The following is a 23,202-nucleotide window of genomic DNA, read 5'->3' as shown; positions in this document are numbered from 1 at the left end:
ATAAGTCCCTTATAACATTTATGATTTACATATATTTTTCTCACTCTATAAGTTGTCTTCTCACTTTCTTGATAGTATCCTTTCAAATACAAGATTTTAATTTTGATGAAGTCAAATTTATATATTTTTTCTCTTGTCACTTGTGCTTTTGATGTCATATCTAAGAAACCAGTGCTTAATCCAAAGTCATAAAGATTTTTGCCTTTCTTCTAAGAGTGGGATGGTTTTAGCTCTTACATGTAGGTCTTTGATCCATGTTCAGCTTACTTTTTGTATATGATGTGAGAGAGGTGTTCAGTTTCATTCTTTTGCATGTGTATATCCAGTTGCCTCAGCATCATTTATTGAAAAGACTATTCTTTCCCCATTGAATTGTCTTGGCACCCATGTGGGAAATCAACTGACTATAGATGTATGAGTCTATTTCTGGACTCTCAATTCTATTTCATTGATCCATATGTCTATCCTTATGCCAGTATCATACTGTCTTTATTATTGTAGCTTTGAAATAAGCTACAACTTACTTTTATTCCAGCTTTGTTCTTTTTTAATATTGCTTTAATTATTTTGGAGTAGGTTTCCTTCTATTCCTAGTTTGTTGAGATTTTTTTGTCATGAAAGAGTGTTGGATTTTGTCAAATGCTTTTTCTGTGTCTATTGAGATGACTACATGATTTTTTGTGCTTTGTTCTATTAATATGGTGTATTGCACTGGTTGATTTTTTGAATGTTAAACCAATCTTGCATTCTTGGGATAAACCCCACTTGGTCATGGTGTATAATCGTTTTTATATGTTGCTGGATTAGGTTCATTAGTATTTCGTTGAGAATTTCTATGTATATATTCATAAGGGAGGTTGGTCTGTAATTTTGTTTTCTTGTGATATCTGGTTTTGGTATCAGGGTAATACTGTCCTCATAGAATGAGTTGGGAAGTGTTCTCTGCTATGCTGTTGAAATGAAGGATTGGTGCTTACAGAAAAATTCTTCTTGAAGCACTGGTGGAATTCACTAGTGAAGCCATCTAGTCCTGAGCTTTTCTTTGTAGAAATTATATATTTTAATTTTTTATTAATTCAACCTCTTTACTTGTTATAGTTTTATTAGATCTTCTAATTCTTCTTGAGTACATTTCAGTACTTTGTGTCTTTCTAGAAATTTGTCCATTTCATCTAGGTTATTGAATTTGTTGTACAATTATTCATAGTATTCCCTTACCATCTTATTTCTGTAAAGTTGGTAGTAACACTCTTTCATTCCTGATCTTAGTAACTTCAGTCTTCTCTCTTTTTTTTTCTTGGTAAGCTTAGCCAAAGGTTTATCAATTTTATTCATCTTTTCAAAGAACCTACTTTTGTTTTTGTTGATTTTCTCTATTGTTTTTCTGTTCTCAGTCTGTTTATTCCTCCTCTAATCTTTATTATGTCCTTCTATCTGCTTGCGTATGTAGGTTTAGTGTGTTCTTCTTTTTCTAGTGTCTCAGATAGAAGGTGAAGTTAGTGATTTGAAATATTTTTTCTTTTTTTAATGTAGACATTTATAGCTGTAAATTATCTCCTGTGCACTGCTTTAGCAGCATCCAGTGTGTTTTGGTATGCTGCGTTTTGTTTTCATTCATCTCAAAATATTTTCTTATTTCCCTGTGATTTCTTCTTTGACTCATTGATTCTTTTTTTTTTCATATAAGGATATTTTATCATTGATCCTTTAGTAGTATGTTGTTCTATTTCTAAATATTTATGAATTTCCCAAATTTCTTTTGTTATTCATTTCTAATTTCACTTCATTGTGATTGGAAAATACTTTTTATGATATCAATCTTTTAAAATTTATTGAGGCTTCTTTTAAGGTCTATCCTAAGAATGCTTCATCTGTGCTTGAGAAGAATGTCTATTCTGCTACTGTTGCTTAGTGTGCTCAATAGATGTCTCTTAGGTCTAGTTGGTTCATAGTGTTGTTCAAGTCTCTTACTTCCTTGTTATTCTTCTGCCTAGTTGTTCTATCTGTTATTGAAAGTACAGTGTTGAAGATTCCAACCACTATTGTTGAATTATCTATTCTCCCTTCAGTTCTAAGTTTTTGCTTCACACATTTTGGGGCTCTGTGGTTAAGTGCCATATGTTTGTAACTGTTATTTTTTTTTTTGATGGTTCATTCCTTTTACCATTTAAAATATCCTTCTTTGTCTTTATCAACTTTTTTTTTCTTAAACTCTATTTTGTCTAATATTAATATAGCCACTGAAACTCTCTTTTGGTTCTGTTTGCACGGTATGTATTTTTCCATCTTTTTGCTTATTTATTTATTTTTATACAGCAAGTTCTTATTATCAATTTTATACACATCGGTGTATATATGGGAATCCCAATCGCCCAGTTCATCACACACTCCCCCACCCCACCGCGGCTTTCCCCGCTTGGTGTCCATACGTTTGTTCTCTACATCTGTGTCTAAAATTCTGCCCTGCAAACCGGTTCATCTGTACCATTTTTCTAGGTTCCACATATATGAGTTAATATACGATATTTGTTTTTCTCTTTCTGACTTACTTCACTCTGTATGACAGTCTCTAGATCCATCCATGTCTCAACAAATGACCCAATTTCGTTCCTTTATATGTCTGAGTAATATTCCATTGTATATATGTGCCACATCTTCTTTATCCATTCATCTGTCGATGGACACTTAGGTTGCTTCAGTGACCTGGCTATTGTAAATAGTGGTGCAGTGAACATTGGGGTGAATGTGTCTTTTTGAATTATGGTTCTCTCTGGGTATATGCCCAGTAGTGGAATTGCTGGATCATATGGTAATTCTCTTTTTAGTTTTTTAAGGAACCTCCATACTGTTCTCCACAGTGGCTGTGTCAATTTACATTCGCACCAACAGTGCAAGAGGGTTCCCTTTTCTCCACACCCTCTCCAGCATTTGTTGTTTGTAGATTTTCTGATGATGCCCATTGTAACTGGTGTGAGGTGATACCTCATTGTAGTTTTGGTTTGCATTTCTCTAATAATTAGTGATGTTGAGCAGCTTTTCATGTGCTTCTTAGCCATCTGTATGTCTTCTTTGGCGAAATGTCTAATTAGGTCTTCTGCCCATTTTTGGATTGGCTTGTTTGTTTCTTTAATATTGAGCTGCATGAGCTGTTTATATATTTTGGAGATTAATCCTTTGTCCACTGATTCGTTTGCAAATATTTTCTCCCATTCTGAGGGTTGTCTTTTAGTCTTGTTTATGGTTTCCTTTGCTGTGCAAAAGCTTTGAAGTTTCATTAGGTCCCATTTGTTTATTTTTGTTTTTATTTTCATTACTCTTGGAGGTGGATCAAAATTATCTTGCTGTGATTTATGTCAGAGTGTTCTTCCTATGTTTTCCTCTAAGAGTTTTATAGTGTCCAGTCTTACATTTAGGTTTTTAATCCATTTTGAGTTTATTTTTGTGTATGGTGTTAGGGAGTGTTCTAATTTCATTCTTTTACATGTGGCTGTCCAGTTTTCCCAGCACCACTTATTGAAGAGACTGTCTTTTCTCCATTGTATATCCTTGCCTCCTTTGTCATAGATTAGTTGACCATAGGTGCGTGGGTTTATCTCTGGGCTTTCTATCTTGTTCCATTGATCTATGTTTCTCTTTTTGTGCCAGTACTATATTGTGTTGATTACTGTAGCTTTATAGTATATTCTGAAGTCAGGGAGTCTGATTCCTCCAGCTCCGTTTTATTCCCTCAAGATTGCTTTGGCTATTCAGGGTCTTTTCTGTCTCCATACAAATTTTAAGATTTTTTGTTCTAGTTCGGTAAAAAATGCCATTGGTAATTTGATAGGGATTGCATTGAATCTATAGATTGCTTTGGGTAGTATAGTCATTTTCACAATATTGATTCTTCCAATCCAAAAACATGGTATATCTCTCCATCTGTTTGTATCCTCTTTAATTTCTTTCATCAGTGTCTTATAGTTTTCTGCATACAGGTCTTTTGTCTCCCTAGGTAGGTTTATTCCTAGGTATTTTATTCTTTTTGTTGCAGTGGTAAATGGGAATGTTTCCTTAATTTCTCTTTCAGATTTTTCATCATTAGTCTATAGGAATGCAAGAGATTTCTGTGCATTAATTTTGTATCCTGCTGCTTTACCAAATTCATTGATTAGCTTTAGTAGTTTTCTGGTGGCATCTTTAGGATTCTATATGTATAGTATCATGTCATCTGCAAAGAGTGACAGTTTTACTTCTTCTTTTCCGATTTATATTCCTTTTTTTCTTTTTCTTCTCTGATTGCCGTGGCTAGGACTTCCAAAACTATGTTGAGTAATAGTGGTGAGAGCAGACATCGTTGTCTTGTTCCTGATCTTAGAGGAAATGCTTTCAGTTTTTCACCATTGAGAATGATGTTTGCTGTGGGTTTGTCATATATGGGCTTTATTATGTTGAGGTAGGTTCCCTCTATGCCCACTTTCTGGAAAGGTTTTATCATAAATGGGTGTTGAATTTTGTCCAAAGCTTTCTCTGCATCTATTGAGATGATCATATGGTTTTTATTCTTCAGTTTGTTAATATGGTGTATCACATTGATTGATTTGCATATATGGAAGAATCCTTGCATTCCTGGGATAAACCCCACTTGATAATGGTGTATGATCCTTTTAATGTGCTGTTGGATTCTGTTTGCTAGTATTTTGTTGAGGATTTTTGCATCTATATTCATCAGTGACACTGGTCTGTAATTTTCTTTGTAGTATCTTTGTCTGCTTTTGGTATCAGGGTGATGGTGGCCTCATAGAATGAGTTTGCGAGTGTTCCTTCCTCTGCAGTTTTATGGAGGAGTTTGAGAAGAATGGGTGTTAGCTCTTCTGTAAATGTTTAATAGAATTCACCTGTGAAGCCATCTGGTCCTGGACTTTTGTTTGTTGGAAGATTTTTAATCACAGTTTCAATTTCATTACTTGTGATTGGTGTGTTCATATTTTCTATTTCTTCCTGGTTCTATCTTGGAAGGTTATACCTTTCTAAGAATTTGTCCATTTCTTCCAGGCTGTCCATTTTATTGACATAGAGTTGCTTGTAGTAGTCTCTTAGGATGCTTTGTAATTCTGTGGTGTCTGTTGTAACTTCTCCTTTTTCATTTCTAATTGTATTGATTTGAGTCCTCTCCCTCTTTTTCTTGATGAGTCTGGCTAATGGTTTATCAGTTTTGTTTATCTTCTCAAAGAACCAGCTTTTAGTTTTATTGATCTTTGCTATTGTTTTCTTTGTTTCTATTTCATTTATTTCTGCTCTGATCTTTATGTTTTCTTTCCTTCTGCTAACTTTGGGTTTTGTTTGTTCTTCTTTCTCTAGTTCCTTTAGGTGTAAGTTTAGATTGTTTATTTGAGATTTTTTCTTGTTTCTTTAGGTAGGCTTGTATAGCTATAAACTTCCCTCTTAGAACTGCTTTTGCTGCATCCCATAGGTTTAGTATCATCGTGTTTTTATTGTTATTTGTCTCTAGGTATTATTTGAGTTCCTCTTGGATTTCTTTAGTGATCTCTTGGTTATTTAGTGACGTGTTTTTAGCCTGCATGTGTTTGTGTTTTTTATGTTTTTTTCCCTGTAATTCATTTCTAATCTCATAGCATTGTGGTCAGAAAAGATACTTGATATGATTTCAATTTTATTAAATTTACTGAGGCTTGATTTGTGACCCAAGATGTGATCTATCCTGGAGGATGTTCCATGTGCACTTGAGAAGAAGGTGTAATCTGCTGTTATTGGATGGAGTTTCCTATAAATATGAATTAATCTATATGGTCTATTGTGTCATTTAAAGCTTTTGTTTCCTTATTTATTTTCATTTTGGATGATCTGTCCTTTTTTGTAAGTGTGGTGTTAAAGTCCCCCACTATTATTGTGTTACTGTCAAATTCCTCTTTTAAAGCTTTTAACAGTTGCCTTATGTATTGAGGTGCTCCTATGTTTGGTGCATATATATTTCTAATTGTTATATCTTCTTCTTGGATTGATCATTTGATCATTATGTAGTTTCCTTCCTTGTGTCTTGTAACATTCTTTATTTTAAAGTCTATTTTATCTGATATGAGTATTCCTACTCCAGCTTTCTTTTGATTTCCATTTGCATGGAATATCTTTTTCCATCCCCTCACTTTCAGTCTGAATGTGTCCCTAGGTCTGAAGTGGGTCTCTTGTAGACAGCATATATATGGGTCTGTGTTTGTATCCATTCAGCAATCCTGTGTCTTTTGGTTGGAGCATTTAATCCGTTCATGTTTAAGGTAATTATCGATATGTATGTTCCTATGGCTATTTTCTTAATTTTTTGGGGTTGGTTTTTGTAGGTCGTTTTCTTCTCTTGTGTTTCCGACTTAGAGAAGTTCCTTTAGCATTTGTTATAGAGCTGGTTTGGTGGTGCTGAATTCTCTTAGCTTTTGTTTGTCTGTAAAGCTTTTGATTTCTCCATTGAATCTGAATGAGATCCTTGCTGGGTAGAGTAATCTGGTTGTAGGTTCTTCCCTGTCATCACTTTAAGTATATCATGCCACTGCCTTCTGGCTTGTAGAGTTTCTGCTGAGAAGTCAGCTGTTAACCTTCTGGGAGTTCCCTTGTATGTTATTTATCATTTTTCCCTTGCTCTTTTAATAATTTTTCTTTGTCTTTAAATTTTGCCAATTTGATTACTATGTGTCTTGGTGTGTTTCTCCTTGGGTTTATCCTGTATGGGACTCTCTGTGCTTCCTGGAAATGGGTGGCTATATCCTTTCCCATGTTAGGGAAGTTTTCGACTACAGTCTCTTTAGATATTTTCTCTGATCCTTTCTCTCTCTCTTCTCCTTCTGGGACCCCTATAATGCGAATGTTGTTGCATGTAATGTTGTCCCAGAGGTCTCTTAGGTGTCTTCATTTCTTGTCATTCTTTTTTCTTTATTCTGTTCCACTGCAGTGAATTCCACCATTCTGTCTTCCAGGTCACTTATCTGTTCTTCTGCTTCAGTTATTCCGCTATTGATTCCTTCTAGTGTCGTTTTCATTTCAGTTATTGTATTGTTCATCTCTATTTGTTTGTTCTTTAATTCTTCTAGGTCTTTGTTAAACATTTCTTGCATCTTCTCCTTCTTTGCCTCCATTCTTTTTCAGAGGTCCTGATTCATCTTCACTATCATCATTCTGAATTCTTTTTCCTGAAGGTTGCCTATTTCCACTTCTTTTAGTTGTTTTTCTGGGGTTTTATCTTGTTCCTTCATCTGGTACATAGCCCTCTGCCTTTTCATCTTGTCTGTCTTTTTGTGAATGTGGTTTTTGTTCCACAGGCTGCAGGATTGTAGTTCTTCTTGCTTCTGCTGTCTGCCCTCTATCTTTATGCTTTTAACCTGTTTGTGTCTTTGAACCTAAAGTGTGTCTCTTGTAGGCAGCATATAGTTGGATCATGTTAGTTTTATCTGTTCTACTAATCTCTGCCTTTTTTTTTTTTTTTTTAATGGCTGTGTTGGCTCTTCATTTCTGTGCGAGGGCTTTCCATAGTTGTGGCAAGTGGGGGCCATCCCTCATCACGGTGTGTGGGCCTCTCACTATCGTGGCCTCTCCCGCTGCGAAGCACAGACTCCAAACACGCAGGCTCAGTAATTGTGGCTCACGGGGCCAGCCGCTCCGGGGCATGCGGGATCTTCCCAGACCAGGGCTTGAACCCGTGTGCCCTGCATTGGCAGGCAGACTCTCAACCACTGCGGCACCAGGGAAGCCCCTAATCTCTGCCTTTTGTTTGCAGAGTTTAATTCATTTATATTTAAAGTAATTACTCATAAAGTAAGATTTACATCTACCTTTTTTGTTATTTGTTTTCTCTATGTCATGTCTTTTGTCCCTCTATTTCTCCCTTTCTGCCTTCTTTTTTGGTAAACAGATACTTTTCAATGTGCCATTTAAATTATCTTGCCATTTCTTTTACTATCTTTTTTTCAATGCTTTTCTTAGTCATTGCCCTGGGGATTACAATTAACGTCTTAACTTATAACAATCTAATTTGGATTAATACTAATTTAATTTCTATAGTACACAAAACTTTGCTCCTATATAGTTCTCCCTCTATTTGTGTTATTATTGTCTTAAAAATTATATTTTTTTTACATTATAACCCTTTAATGAAGTTTTAAAGTTGTTTCATTATGCCATTAAGTGAGATAGGAGAGAAAAAAGGATTAGAAACGAAAAATACATTTATACTGTCTTCTGTATTTATTATAGGGTAAGCTTTATCAGTGCTCTGCATTTCTTCATGTGGATTCAGATTACTCTCTAGTGTCCTTTTATTTCAGCCTGAAGGACTATCTTTAGTATTTCTCATAGGGTTAAGTCTACTGGCAATGAATTTTCTCAGTTTTTGTTTATCTGAGAATGTCTTAACCTCTTCTTTATTTTTTAAGTGTAATTTTGCTGAATCTATAGTTCTTGGTTGACAGTCTTTTTCTTTGATCACTTTGAATATGTCATTCAACTGCCTTCTGGCTTCCATGGTTCCTGATCATGGAGCTATTCATCTTACTGAGGAACATTTGTATGTGATGAGTCATGTCTCTTGCTGTTTTCAAGCTCCTCTCCTTGTCACTGGCTTTCAACAGTTTGTTAATGATGTGTCTAGGTGTGGATCACTTTGAGTTTATGGTACTTGGATTTTGTTGAGCTTTTTGAATGTATAGATTAATGTTTTTTAATCAAATATGTGAAGTTTTCTACCATATTTCTTCAAATATTGTTTCTGCTCCTTTTCTTTGTCTCCTCTCTTTCTGAGACTCCCATTATGGATATGTTTATATGCTTAATAATGTCTCACATATCTCTGAGACTCTATTTTCCTTCATTTTTTTGTTCCTAAGACCAGATAGTCTCTATCTTCAATTAACCTATTTGCAAGGTCAGTGATTCTGGCTTCTGGCTTCTGAAAACTGCTGTTGAGCCCTCTTAGTGATTTTTTCATTTAGTTATTATTCTTTTTAATTCCAGAATTTCTATTTGGTTCTTTTTTTATAATTTCCATCACTTTATTGATATTCTATATTTGGTGAGACATTGTTATCATATTCTCCTTTAGTTTTTTGGAGGGAATGGGGTATGGTTCCCTTTAGTATTTTGAACATATTTATATTGGCTCATTTAAAGTCTTTGTCTAGTAAGTCCAACATCTGGGCTTACTTGGAGACAGTCATCTGCTTTTTCCTGTATAGTTTCCTATTTCTTTGTCTCTCTCTCTCCCTCTGTCTCTCTCTCTCTGTTTTAGTTGAAACCTGAATAATTTAAATAATATAATGTGGAAACTCTGGAAATAAAATCTGCTCCTCACCCACTCCATCCAGAGTTTGTGGTTGTTTGTATTTGTTTCCGTTGTTGTTTCTGCTGTTTGTTTGTTTCATGACTTTCATGAACTATCTTTGTTGTGTGTGGCAACTGAATTCTCTGCATAGTTAGGTAGTTTGCCAGCTAATGACTGGACCGAGATTTTCTTAAAAACAAACAAAGAAAAAAAAAACTTGAACCAATAAGTCTTCCAGCCTTGCTGAGGGGATCTGTGTTCATGTGGGGGATACTTTCAATTCTCTGACAGGAAGTTTACTTAGCTTTTACTTTCTGCTTTCATAGAACTTTAAGGTCAACCAGAGGTGGGAGATTAGGGCCTTCTCAGGTCTTTCCTGGGCATAAATACAACTCTAGATTTCCAGGAATATGTCAGAACTTTTCAAACCTCCCCAGGAATATCTTATTCCTGCACTTCTCCTTTTTAAGTTTTCTGGTCAGTTTCTTGTTAGCTGTAACTGTTTTTCTGCCTAAGGCAGTTGTGATGTTAAACAGTTGCTGCTGTTTTGTGTTTTTTTCCCACAGATACCTGGGGATAAAGGCTGTTCTTAGTGAGCAAGCTCCAAGTCAGGTTAAATAAAGGAAAGCTCTATGAGTGGAGGTTTCCGTGGAACTGCCAAACATGTCAAATAATGACAGTTCTGTGGCGATAGGATTTTGGAGGGCTCCAAACCCATTCTTCTTCTGCCAGTGGCTGCTTGCCTGCTGGTTTTCACAGCTAGCATGGTTATGAATCTGTTGGTTTTCACCACTACCCCAGAGCTAGGGAGAGGGAGATGAGAATAAGGTAAGTTAAAATGCCACACAACATACTGCCCTTACAGAAATTGAACTGTCTTTCTTGAATAAACACTCCTTGGATTTTTGTAAGCCTCTCTTTAATTTCCAGGGTTTTCAGAAAGTTGATTTTGACAATTTTTGCTAGTATTCTCATGCTTTTATGGAGGAACAAATTTTTAGTGGGCTGTACTGTGCCAGTTTGGAAGGTCTGTCGTCTTCTTACCTTCTTTTAAATTTCTCTATTACCTAGAGTAATAGGGAATGTTAGACAAACTTACACACTGATGTAAGACAGAATACTCCCACAGTATGTCATGAATACATTTTCTTTCTTTTACTTTCTTCTTCATGGATCTTCTTTCTTTGACTGTACCTCTGCTAGGAAGCATATGACAGGAGTTTTTGTAGAAATAGAAACGTGATACTTATTCTGATTTCAAGGAAATGAAGGAAACCTTTAAAACATTAAACATGAAAACAGCACTGTCACCACCATGACCAGTCATCTTGGAACATAAGATTTCTTTTGTTGTGTAACTTCCTTTAAACAGGAACCTTAGGACATTCTTCTTGACTGTCTGTTGTGGCAAATTCAGGGCTGCTGAAGCTTATTATGCCAGTATTTAATGTTGCTAATTGAAGAATGAAAGATCCAGATGGCCCAACTCCCTTTCGGTTGTTTCGCAAGGAGGTATTTCAGCAGGTCTGAATTAGTTTAATGGAAGACAGATTGGTACCAGAAACTAAGCTCTGGTACCAAGGCCTCTTCTTTATCAGGAAGCTCCATTGTTACATAGTCACCTAGATATTTCCTAGCCCGTTTCCCTAAAAATATACAGAGTGTCATTAGAATGGAGTGTTTACACACTGACCTGAGCAGGGATAGTATCACTTTGATATTTTTAGGCTTATATGGCCCCCAGTCCCCCAAATAACCCTATTTTATAAATACCCTCCATGGCACTAGTAATGTATGTGTCTACACCCGGTTTGCATGATGCTAATTATAAGAACTAAACATCAATTAAGGAGAGGAAATATTTGTAACAAAGTTTTGTATCTTCCAAAATCTTAGGAAACTCAAGTAGACATATTTCCCAAGCATCTAACTTTCACCTCTTAAATACATTTAATTTCTTTTTTCTACCTTTGAACATGAAGACTCAAATGAAAGACAAACCCTCTCATTACCCCTATTTATTTCAGGCCAGTGGGCTTGTCACTCTAGTAAAACTGTCACAGAGGAGAATTAAAGCTATACAAATATCCCATGAACAACAAGGCACATGAATAAGTACTGAGATCAAACATAAGGAAGTAGCTATGTAGGTCAGCTGTCCCTTAGATTGATGGCACACAGTAAACGGAATCATGGCAACTCAGAATTCTTAACGATTGGTTTTTATGCTTGGCTCTCTCATTTTTGTAGGTCTCTCATTTAACATGCCTTAGTTAATATTTTAACACATTGAGTCTACTTCTTTCTTACTGTGTAGACATAGGCCCAGGACCTGTGGGAAGGTATGCCCTCAGTCCAGAGCAGATGAGTGGAGGTGCCCACAGCAGCCCCAAAGAGAGATGGGGTAGGGCTACTTGACCCATCTAGAAGGATAGAATTTTACCTCTGTCCTTTATTATCATAGCACATTTTTTCTTCAAATCTGACAACAATGCCACAGCCAAAAACAGTAACATCTCTCCTGCCCCAGTAGATAAGCAGTTAAACAGAGCATGTCTCACCTAGTGTTTTTAATAAAAGAAAAATCTGTGGCCTACAAGGAACTGATACTTATTGAGAACTTTCTATGTGTCATGCATTCTTCAACATTATATTATTGTATCCTCAAAACAGCCCTGTAAAATGGGCTATCTTTCCCCTGTTTTCTATTATGGAAACTAACAGGCAGAGTTAAAATTTTATCTGTAGTTTCACAGCAAGGAAATGTTGGGCCAAGATACAAAGAAAACAAAAACAAAAACAAAACCCCAAAAACCCAGCTTTGCTCAGCTATGAAACCAAGCAGTTGTCACCACATGGTGCTAAATTGTAGACACCAACCATTCACAGTAATGCCATCTGACACCCATCTGAGAGGCACAAGACACTTCCCAAAGTGACACCAACTCCTAGGGGTGATAAATTTCATCACTCTAATTGTACAGCTTGAGGAAATGAAGTATAGAAAATGTATTATTTGGTTTCCACGTCTTCATTTCTGATAACACAATGCTTGAAATGAGAGAAATATGCGTGTGATGAAGTGTCCTCAGGCAAGACCTTAAAGGCAAGTCCATTAACAGGTCCAGGTCATGATAAAATTCAGGAAGGTGTGCAACTTAGAGCATCTTCCTCTCCCACCACAGTATAAGAACTGACAGGCTGGTTCTACTTGCTAACTACATTCTCTCCCATTACCTTTTATGTCTGAAAGACTTATTTGGTAACCTTCAAAGATATACTGAAGCCAGTAGGAAATTATTAATGTCCTAGACTTAGATGTTTGAGATTCTCCTGCTGGGATCCTAGCTTTAAGTCCCAGTGATATTGACTTAGTTCCTTAATCTCCTAATTGAAAGACAACTTCAAATAATGTTGCACAGCTCGAAGCTTCAGGAAGGACCCAGGGATAGGCAGGCTTACTTGAGAAGAAGAAGTAAGGAGGGGAATATATCTTTGTGAACCAAAGTTCAGACTGACCTCTAGTCAATGAAGCAAGATGGAAAATAGTACCAGGCATAGCATGTAGATAAAAAAATCATTTTTTGTTTACAAAGCATGAAAAAGAAATATCTGTCCTAAAGAATTCTTGGAGTTCCTGACTCTTCGCCTCTCTGAATCCTACCCCCACTGGATAATATTCACACTCTCGAGGTCAATTGACAATCAATCATTCCCTGAAAATGAGAAAATAGATTGTGTCTATGTTGAAACTTCTGTTCCTTACCCAATGATCTATTTTTAGTTAATGGTCACAGTTTTTATTAATGATTGTTAGCACATCAAGGAGAGTGTATTAGTTCAGTCTTGAAAATGTTAAGTTTGAGGTGCCTGTGGGTAACCAGGAGGAAGTGTCCAGAAAGGCCTTGGATGCACATGTAGGGAACTCAGGACTCAGTGGGCTCCTGACACCCGTGCAGGAATCATCAGTAGTATAAATGTGGTTGTGTTTGTGTATGGAGCCACACAATATACAGGTTGGCCTCTTCCATTGTAGCCTTATTCATCACTTCTACCATTTAGCCTAAGTTTTAGCTCTACTATTCGTCATATCAACACAGAAAACCTCACACTTCTAAAGCTTTACTCTTGCTGTGGTTTTGTCTGAATTGTTTTTACCTTCTTTCTCTACCAGATGAGTTCATTCTTATCCTACAAAGAGCAGCTTATACCAACTTCCTTTGCGAAGTAGTTCCCAAATACCATTCCCAGCCCAAACAGAACTGGCCCTTCTCTCTGTTGCCGTAATGTCTTGTACATCCTTCCTTAGGACGTCACAATCCATTGTCATTGTTTGTGAGCTCCCTGAAGGTGGGGCCCCTTTTGCTCCTGTCTATACCTCTTTCTGTACCTATATACATATATATAAGGATGGTCAGGGCTGAGCTGACCAACTCCTTTCAGCAAAAAGGAAAAGACCCTTTTTGATTGCTTCATGCAAGATTCGCCCACTACTTTCCAGCATTTTGTAGGGGCCCAACGAATGATTATTCTTGAAAAAGTGAAGTCTTGGGGGTCTCTAGTGAAAACTAGAGTGAACTCTAGTGTTGAGAACAAAACCGTCAATACACAGTCTAATGATTAATATTATTTTCTTCAGATATTTTGTCTTCTAATTTAGAGACTTGTTTTGAGAATTCTAAAAAATAGTCTTAAGTTTATTTTCATACAATTTTCTGTGTTTGAACCTTTAGCTAAGGTAGGTTTTTCAGACAATTGAAGATGGCAAAGTTCCTGGTCCCCGGGGTATTTTATTTTGTGTAGTTTTGTTTTACTTGTATCGATTTCTCTCCTATGCTGCTCTGCACCTTGTCGACCCGAGGTTTGTATCTATCTCACTGGCCCTTATTTCAGGGACAGCCACATTTCAGGAACTATGTGTTTTCTGTAATAGGGCAATTCTCTTTTATCCCTCCACAGTCAATATATTTAAGCTCATGAAATTCTCTTTGAAGTCAGTATGAGTCTCACACTTGGAAGCAAGATACCACTGAGGAAAAGGAATCAAACTGTAGCTCTTCACAGGAAACTCACTTAAAAACCCACATCTTCATATGAACCTGGTTCTAGTAAACTACAAGCTGAAGGATTACTTTACAATTTGCTTGTTATTTTAATCTAATCTTGATCTTAAGGAGGTCTACTTTTAAAACAGTTAAAATAACCTAAGTGGTTATTTTGCAGTTATGCACATGGCAGCTAAGATCCACTGAGCTGACATGATCTCATCTGCACTCACAGGCTGTGGAGTAATCAAATTATTGATGTGTTTCCAAACTGCAGTGACTCTCCCTAGGTTGATTATGGCTCAAATTGAAAACCTTAGTGTTGAATTTATTGACCTTTGATATCTCTGGTCATATTTTGGGGGCTCTAGAAAATTGGTTAATTCAATTTGGGATATTAATTTAAGCTTTCAAAAACCTATTTAAGGGCTTCCCTGGTGGCGCAGTGGTTGGGACTCCACCTGCCGATGCATGGGACGTGGGTTCGTGCCCTGGTCTGGGAGGATCCCACGTGCTGCGGAGCGGCTGGGCCCGTGAGCCAGAGCCTGTGCTCCGCAACGGGAGAGGCCACAGCAGTGAGAGGCCCACGTACCGCAAAAAACAAACAAACAAACCTATTTAAAAAAAGAGCTATTAGGAACTATTAATCCTGAGCCTCATTGGTGGGAACAGGATCCAGAATGAAGGAGGTGGTCATCCCACCTCTATGCTGCTCAGACCCCATGGCCAAGACTGTTCCGGACTGGCTTTCATACGCAAGAGGGCTATTAACCATCTCGGACGCATCTAGGACTGGGAGGATGAGAATAAGGAAGCTATGCCACAAAGGGAGTAGCTGAAGGAATTGGAGATAAGTTAAAAGGAATGATCTCAGGTGGAGGATTATAGGGAACATGTTAATTATTGTCGAATATTTCAAGGGCTGTCAGTTAATGAGAGCCATGCTCTGTGGCTGCAAACCATGGGACTGGGAGCAAAAGATGGTGATTATTGGAAAGTAGATTGAGCTGCCACAAAATGGCATGGAATATTTTTGTAGGTAATGAGTTCCCTGTCACTAAAGGCATTCAGTTTGATATTGATGTCCATTTGTCATGTGTGTTGAAGAAGAGATTGAAGCAGAGCCATTTTCAGCCCTTACAGCGTCTCTGTGAGAATTAGGAAAAAGGTACTCCCTCTAGATGGATGCAGCTCTAAACCAATGTGCGCAACTAGGCTAGATTTCAGCCCCATTCATTCCTTTGACAGGGCACCCCTGTACAGGGCAGAACCTGCATAATATACATGGCTGTGTCCATGATCTTACCATGTTCTATTCCAACAGCAGTCAGTCAAAGGGAGTAAACCACACAGAATAAAAGGGCCCTTGTAAATCAGGAGGAGTTGACCTATAGGACCTTTATGAAAGAACTGATCCTTTAAGCTAGATGTGTCCCTCAAGAAGTAGAAATAATTCGGGCCTTTTCCTTTGTGATTAAACCCACAACACCACATTGCTGAAATGTCCAAAGGGGTACTGTCACATGCAGAATTTACTTTAGAAGTTGTTAAAAAGTTGATACTTAAAAAAAATGTTTGCTATGGGCTAGATAATATGATAAGTATTTTCATAAATTATTACCTTAATCTGCACAATAACTAAGTAGTAGTATTATGTCCATTTTACAGATGAAATGTAAGTAACTTGTCTGAGAGTACTTTGCTTGGAAGTGGCAAGAGAGTCATGTAAGTCAGTGTGTCTGACTCTGAAACCCATAGTCTTAATCATAAAACAAAATTACCTTTTTTTTTTTTTTTAAAGAAAAGGATCAAGGTTTTGAAAGCTCTAACTCAGTGTCATGATTCTGCATTCCAGAATCATGGAAGGTTGAATGGTACAAAGGCCAGAATCTGATATAAATACTTACACTGACAAATCAACCTTGCTGTCTCTCTAACCATCCTGTCCCCCTGGGCCTTAATTTATGTACCTAGGCAAGATTAAACTGAGGGAAATGGAGGGGTGGTTTTCAGAAAATCTGTTTGCACTGTTGCAGCTTTAGGTCAGTTTAAATCTCATCTCCTCTCTGAAGCCTTAGCCTCACCTGAAGCCTTAGCCCCACCTGAAGTTGTTTCTCCCTCCCTGTACTCCTTCCTCATTCATGATTGGCACAATTGGCTTGGCAACTAGCCAACACAGCCATGTGACAAATTTTTTATTTGAAATTTGAACTGGGTATTTGAGTCGTGCGTTGTTTAATGTCAGCGTGTTTATTTCTCACCTCCCTGACTAGGTGGCAAGCTCCCGAGGGCAGAGACCATAGCTTATACTTTCTAGAAACCACCTCAGCAGTGCCTGTAGCCCAGGGCTGATGCTTTTGCATTGTCTACAGTTTGGAGTGATTTCAGTACATGTGCAGCCTGCACTAAGCCAGATTCTGAGCAGCTCTAGATCTAGGAGTCTTTCAGGAGCCCCTGCTCAGTAAGTGTTTCCATCATCATCTTTGAGGATTCTGTAATTAGGGACCTAAAGCTCTGGATTGTCAAATCCAGTGTTTTGTCCTCCTTCTTCCTTGACTGCAGCCTGAGGCTGAAGTGTTTGTTACCTGCAGCCTCTCCTTGAAACCCTCTGTAATGTTGACTGGCCTCCCTTCTTTTTAGTGAAAACCTACTCTTCTTGCTCTATTCCTACCCATCGACTCCTTCCCAGAGAGGCAACAGGGTAAACAGAAGTGGAGTCACACTTTGGAGTCACACTTTAGCTGAAAATCCTATTTCCACTTGGGAAAGTCATTTAGCATCCCTGAGCCTCAGTTTTCTGATCTGTAAAATGTAGAGAATTGTACTCATAGGATTTAGGTGAGGACAAAACAAACTAGTTAGCTAAGCATCCAGCTTCCCTTCGCTCACCGTGGGTGATGATTAATTTGTTTTCCCTTTTTTCTTTCTCCTCTTTATTACTGCCTTTCTTCTTCCTTCCCCTACAGATTTACCTATATATTCTCTCCCTGAGTGATCTCATCCATTCCCTATCTTCCCTATCTTCATTCCCTATCTTCCCTGAAGATAGCCCCAACTCTGTATCAGTATTTTCAGTCCTGAAGACTTGATATGGGCTCTGGTCCTGGATTTTCAACAATGAATAACGTGTTCCAGGCTCACAGAATGTCTGTTATCTTCTTCCATCTCCCCAGTCCTCTAAACAACTCCCTTCTGCCAATAGTGCCACAGGCATACAGCAGCAAAATGTAAGCCACTGCTGCCTGTCCACCAAGCCCTGTGGAATCGTCTGCAGTACCTCCTGAGTGGCCAGCATCGTCACCTCCCACTGCACAACTTAACTGGTCTGCCAGGACCTCTCCCCACCTTCAGCCTCTCTTAGCCAGTTCTTCTTGCTCATTCTCCCTGGATTAAGTTTCCTAAGGTCACAGCTCAAGTCCTGTCACTTCCCTGCTCAATACTCTTACATCGCTCCCCATTGCCTATAACATAGGTCTCAGCTCCTTGGTCAAAGCCTCCACCTTTGGGCTCTGACCTCCTGTTCAGTCTTATTCCCCACAGTATGCGTCCCGTGTTCCAAGGCGATTAATCCGTGTTCCAAGAACACACCCTTGTACTCTGCTGCTTCATGTCCTTTGTTCCTGCTCTTTCCTCCTCCATGGGTGCCTTCTTCCTCACCTTTCCAATCTCTCCTTGCTGAACTCTTGCCCATCCTGAGACCCACTTAAAGGTTTTTGACACTTGTTGATAAAGCTGCTTCCTTCCTTAGTTCTCGGTTACCCCTCCTCAGCCTCCCCCACCCCAGCGTTTCTTTCGCAGGTTCCCTCCCTGGCTCGTCCCCAGGGTCCTGCACAGCTCTTCTTCCCACCACACACCAGGTCAGCATTTTCCACATTGTTTCATCACAGAAGAGACGTAGACAAAACCTGTGGTACACAGGCAGCGCAGAATGAATCGATAGCTTGATTAATCACTGCAAGAAATCATCAGCATTGAATGATTTTATAAGCTGACAAGTGACTTCATTAAGCTGGAACCTCATATCAGGAGCACTGTTATGCTTCTTCCTGTATTTTGCTTTCATTACAGCACAATGTAAAATTTCACTTCTCACAGGTAGAATACAGCAAAGAGAAAATAAAACGTGGACTTTTTTGTTGTTCCTTTGTTTGTTTGAGAAAATAAAGGCTTCATCTTCTCTTTGAAGTCCTCAGTCTTTTTCCTTCTTTGACTTAGCCATCATCTGAGAAATTCAAGACTCTGCTTTTTATTAACACTTCCATCTTCAGCCAGAGATCCATAGGGAATACGTTTATGTACCAGTAACGTTTAATATGCAATAAGGGCTGAATAACCTCACAAATATATGTTGAATTTATCAGACGCAGACCAGCAGTCATTACAGATGAGATATATTCATGATGGTAAATGATGTCTGTGCTTCCCTCTCATTCACACATCTGGTGGCCTCTCCATGTCAGTTTCTGGCATTCTCAGTATGGCACAAATTCCACACAGGCACATTATTGCATAATAACAATGACTGTGTACAGCATTTAGTGTTTTTATTACATATAATGCAGCTTAGATTAAAAAGTCAACAGAGTTATCATTCTGACTGTAGTACACTCATTAACATCTTCAGGAACCCAGGGTTCCACAGAATGTAGTTTGGAAAACATTGCCCTGTATACTTGCATTCATTTACATAATTTCAGTTATTACTGGTCAAGCCACAAATCTAACATCCTCCCGGAAAATTTTCCTTGATATTGTTAATTTGAACAGTGCTCAAGTTTGCATTTCCACAGCTCGTGGCAGTGCTCAATAGGCATGGGGGGAAGAAATGATGGAAGGGGGGGATGAAGTGAGGAATCTTACTAATTCTTATGACATTTCTGTAAATTTGACATTTGTAGTGAAAGTGACACAAAGGAAAATTCACAAAATCATTTAACATAAAATTCCTTGTTAAAATCAAATATGGATTATTTTAAATTATTATTGTTAAGGGTAGAATTAAAACAGATTTTCCAGTAAGATTTTGTAAGTAGGACGTGTGTTTTTGTTAAGAAACATACTCTGAAACTACAACAATAGTTACAAAACACTAACACTGAGTCTAGATGTGCTCTTTTGCTACACTTAAACTTTTGTAAATTCTCAATTTATTTCTGGATTTTTCTCCATCCTTAGGTTTAATTCTCCCTGGTATCAAACATCTGGTCTGCTTAGTTAGGGGGTGCAAGCTGGGAAGGTCAGTGGAATTGATTATGCCATGGCGTTGGCATCCTATCATCAATTTTGGTCATTACCTGGTTATCTGCTATTTGGGGCCTAAATACAACCTAGAGTTATCCTCTGGATCATAGAGGATCTATCATTTCTACCCATGGAGTTGATTATTTTACGTGATAAAGTAGCTGCTTGTAATTACCTCACTATTGTTCTGTGATTAAGGTCACTTACCCCTTCTTAATGAGGGTAGGTAATCCTGCTATGAGTGTACTTTTGCAGGGTTTGCTTGCAGGTAAACTGATGTTTTTCTCTTTTCTTAACTGCCTGCCTTGGTGTTCTGATAGTTTCAAAGAAAGCATGGAGAAATCATCATACTCCGACTGGCTAATAAATAACAGCGTTGCTGAGCTGGTAGCTTCTACAGGCCTTCCAGTAAACATCAGTGACGCCTACCAGGATCCCCGCTTTGACGCCGAGGTAAGAGTAGGCCTCTGGTTGCAGTCTTAAGGTTCGGTTGTTACCCTGTTGATGGTTTGCTGGCTGAAGCAAAAAAGGGACATCATACAACTCAAGAGCAACCCCTGAATTTACTGGCAATTCTTCTAAATCTTTCCCCTGTGATCTGAGTTTTAGCATCGCCTACTGCTGACTGACAGGAAAGCTTCCTCTCTCTACACTGATTTGTGGCAAAATGGCTATATAGTTTAATTGCATATGTTTGAATCCCTGCCAATTATATTGTACATGTTTCTGAACTTTATATAAACTGAATTATACTGTATGTATTCTTCTGTGACTTGCTTTTCCATTCAATATATGTTCCTAAGTCACATGAATTTGTAATTCATTCATTTTCACTGCTGCAAAGTATTCCATTGTATGAATAAGTGTCGCTTTTTTTATCCACTGTAGTATCAATGGAAATTTGGATTCAGTGTTTCACTGTTACACACATAACTGCTAAAGACATTCTTTAGTCCTCTAGTCTGATGCTCTTTTATGATTGGGGGCATTTTGTATTAAACATGTAAGTAAACCCATGCATTAAGTATACTCATGCACATTTTATATTAAACATAGTTTATATTAAACTATGAAATGGTTAATAATAAAAACGTGTATATAACATAGTTATTTCCCGATAGATGTTAGTACAACTACCATATTTTATAAGATTGCTCCCAAGAAAGAGTACGTTGGCTTCTGTTACTGTTTAATGTTAATTATGTAGGCGCATTGTGCTGATGTACAGAATATATTAATATAGATTCTGACTTGGCAGAAGCCTAACTTTTAAGGTGGTATAGAGTAGCATCCAGATGAATTTACATTAATTTATAAAATGTCTCTGCGGGTGTGTGTGCACCCATATGTGTGTGTGGTGTGTATTCAATAAATTGCAAGATTAAATTACTACATTACAAAGCGAAGGTCTGAAGAGTAACAGGAGTGTTGCAGTGAGGACAGTGGTGTGTTCCAGGCAAGGCTGAGAGAGCATGAGGAGTCTGGGAATGGAGATGAGTTAATGTAGCTGGAGGGCCAAGTTGATGAGGTGGGGGAGGGAAGTAGGGGCCAGATCACCCAAAGGCTTTGAAAGCCCTGTTAAGAAGTTTGAGTATTTATCTTGGGCAATGGGGAAACACTAGTTGAGTTGCAAATGGGGGAGAAGCAGGAGTTATACTTTAGAAAGATCACACTGGCTTCAGAACAAAGGTTAGATCAGTAATAATAACTGAACGTTTAATCAGAAATGAGAGCTGGTCTACGACTCTGGAGACAGACAGGGATTCAGTCCTAGTCTCTCAGACTCCAAAGCTCTGCCTCTGAATCCTGCCCTGTGCTGTCTCCAATGTCTGGGGTGGGACACAGCGATGGTTGGGAGGCTGGAATCTAAGTCAAATTTATAACTTCATTCAGATCTTTGCAGATGTCTGCATGGAAAGCTTAAATTCATGAAATTTACCACATCTCTGTGGCTGCCTGGAATTCTCTTTCCCCAGGCTACATCCTCTACGTATTTTCTATTCATTCTTCAACATCAAGTGGAGATGCCTGTATCTTGGACATCCTTTCATGAACTCCCTTTCTGAGTTGGGTGTCTCTCCAGTGTGCTCTCTTAGCTGCCCCAATGCTCACCAGCCTCTAGCTCTTGTCAGTTCTGATGCAGTATTTCTGAGCTTTGAGATACCCTCCTTGGGAAAGTACACAGTCCAGAACTTCTTTAGTTCTCCTCCTGTAAGGAAGAATACCATCATCCTTGGTTCTGTGACTAGCAGAGCAGAAATGATTTATAGGTGTCAATATTTATATGCATTGACATTATAATTGGGTTAGGATTGATGTTATAAAGTTTTGCCTTTTGCTATGTTTCTTTCCTTCTTGACTTTAGAGAGAGGATACTGAAGAAAAGACTTCTAAACACACACTTTTATGAAGAAATGTTCTCAGTATTCTATTACTAACATCAGTAACAGCTGAACAAACTGAAAGGCTAGCTATGCAGAAAAAAATCATTAATTGCCAATTCATTGTTACAAAGTCAACATATTAGATTAGAGGTTAAGAGATGATGGTCGATTCCTACCCCAAATTATAGTGCTAAATTTGGTATGGCTTGCTATTATTCTGCTCTGAGCTTTGGGCCATAAAGTCAAATTCTGGGGTAGCAAAAAAAGTCAACAAGTTTACACCATTTTAAAAGTTGGTTCATAAGACATATGCAAAAGTGTAACAAAACATGATAAACACCCACCACCCAGTTTAAGAAAAAGAATACAATCATTACCTTTGAATCCTTGTACTAATCTTCCCTAATCCAGTCTCCTTTATTTCCCACACACTATCCTAATTTAAATTTAACATTCCTTTGCTTTTATATATAGTTTCATCACATATGTTTGAATCCCTGCCAAATATATTATTACATTTTTTACATATTATTACATATTTTACATTTTGCATGTCTCTGAACTTTATATAAATTGCATTATACTGCATATCTTCTTCTGTGGCTTGCTTGTTCATTCAACATAAATTCCTGAGTCATGTGCATTTGTAATTCATTCATTTATTTTTAGGGCTTCTAAGTATTACTGCAGAGTTGATGGACATTTGGATTCAGTGTTTTGCTGTTACATGCATAACTGCCAAGGACATTCTTGTCCATGTCTCCAAGTGCACGTGTGCAAGAGTTTTTGTAGTGTCTGTACCTAGGAGAGTGACATGCTGGGTCATAGGCTACAGGTATCTTCACCTTTAACAGGGAATAAAAAGTTCTTGACCAATCATTACTTTTTTTCTTAAGAAAAACAGTATATGTCTCAAGAATACTTCTTGCTGATACAATATAGTGAGCCTGAATAGCCCATATCCTTATGTCTACAGGCAGACTCCTACCACATCTCTTCCTGATTAGCGATATAGCCATTTTACATCTTCCTCCACACTTACAGTCCATTCCAGTAAGACAGCCTGCCCGCTCATCTATAAAAAGAATGTTGTGGGCTCTCGAGCAAAAATGCAACAGTTAATTCTATGGGACTGAGCATAAAAATTGCTGATTGCCCTGATCCAGTAGTTAGCGGCAATGATGTCTGAAGACAGTAAACTGTGGTAGTTTAACTAGTGACCATTTTGTGAAGTCAC

General features: G+C 37.9%; 1 protein-coding gene across 1 annotated transcript in view; it reads left to right on the top strand.

Moving 5' to 3' along the window:
- The window catches only part of PDE11A (phosphodiesterase 11A), a 420,363-nt gene that overhangs the window by 197,736 nt on the left and 199,425 nt on the right, over positions 1 to 23,202 (top strand). The window contains exon 6 of the mRNA XM_004267363.3: positions 19,902 to 20,034. Coding sequence (XP_004267411.2) covers positions 19,902 to 20,034 — 133 coding nt within the window. The remainder of the gene's footprint in view (positions 1 to 19,901; positions 20,035 to 23,202) is intronic.

This window comes from Orcinus orca, chromosome 7 (assembly GCF_937001465.1).
Source record: "Orcinus orca chromosome 7, mOrcOrc1.1, whole genome shotgun sequence".
NCBI lineage: Eukaryota > Metazoa > Chordata > Mammalia > Artiodactyla > Delphinidae > Orcinus > Orcinus orca.
The sequence above is the reverse complement of the archived record's forward strand: the minus strand, read 5'-3'. Positions and strand labels throughout refer to the sequence as shown.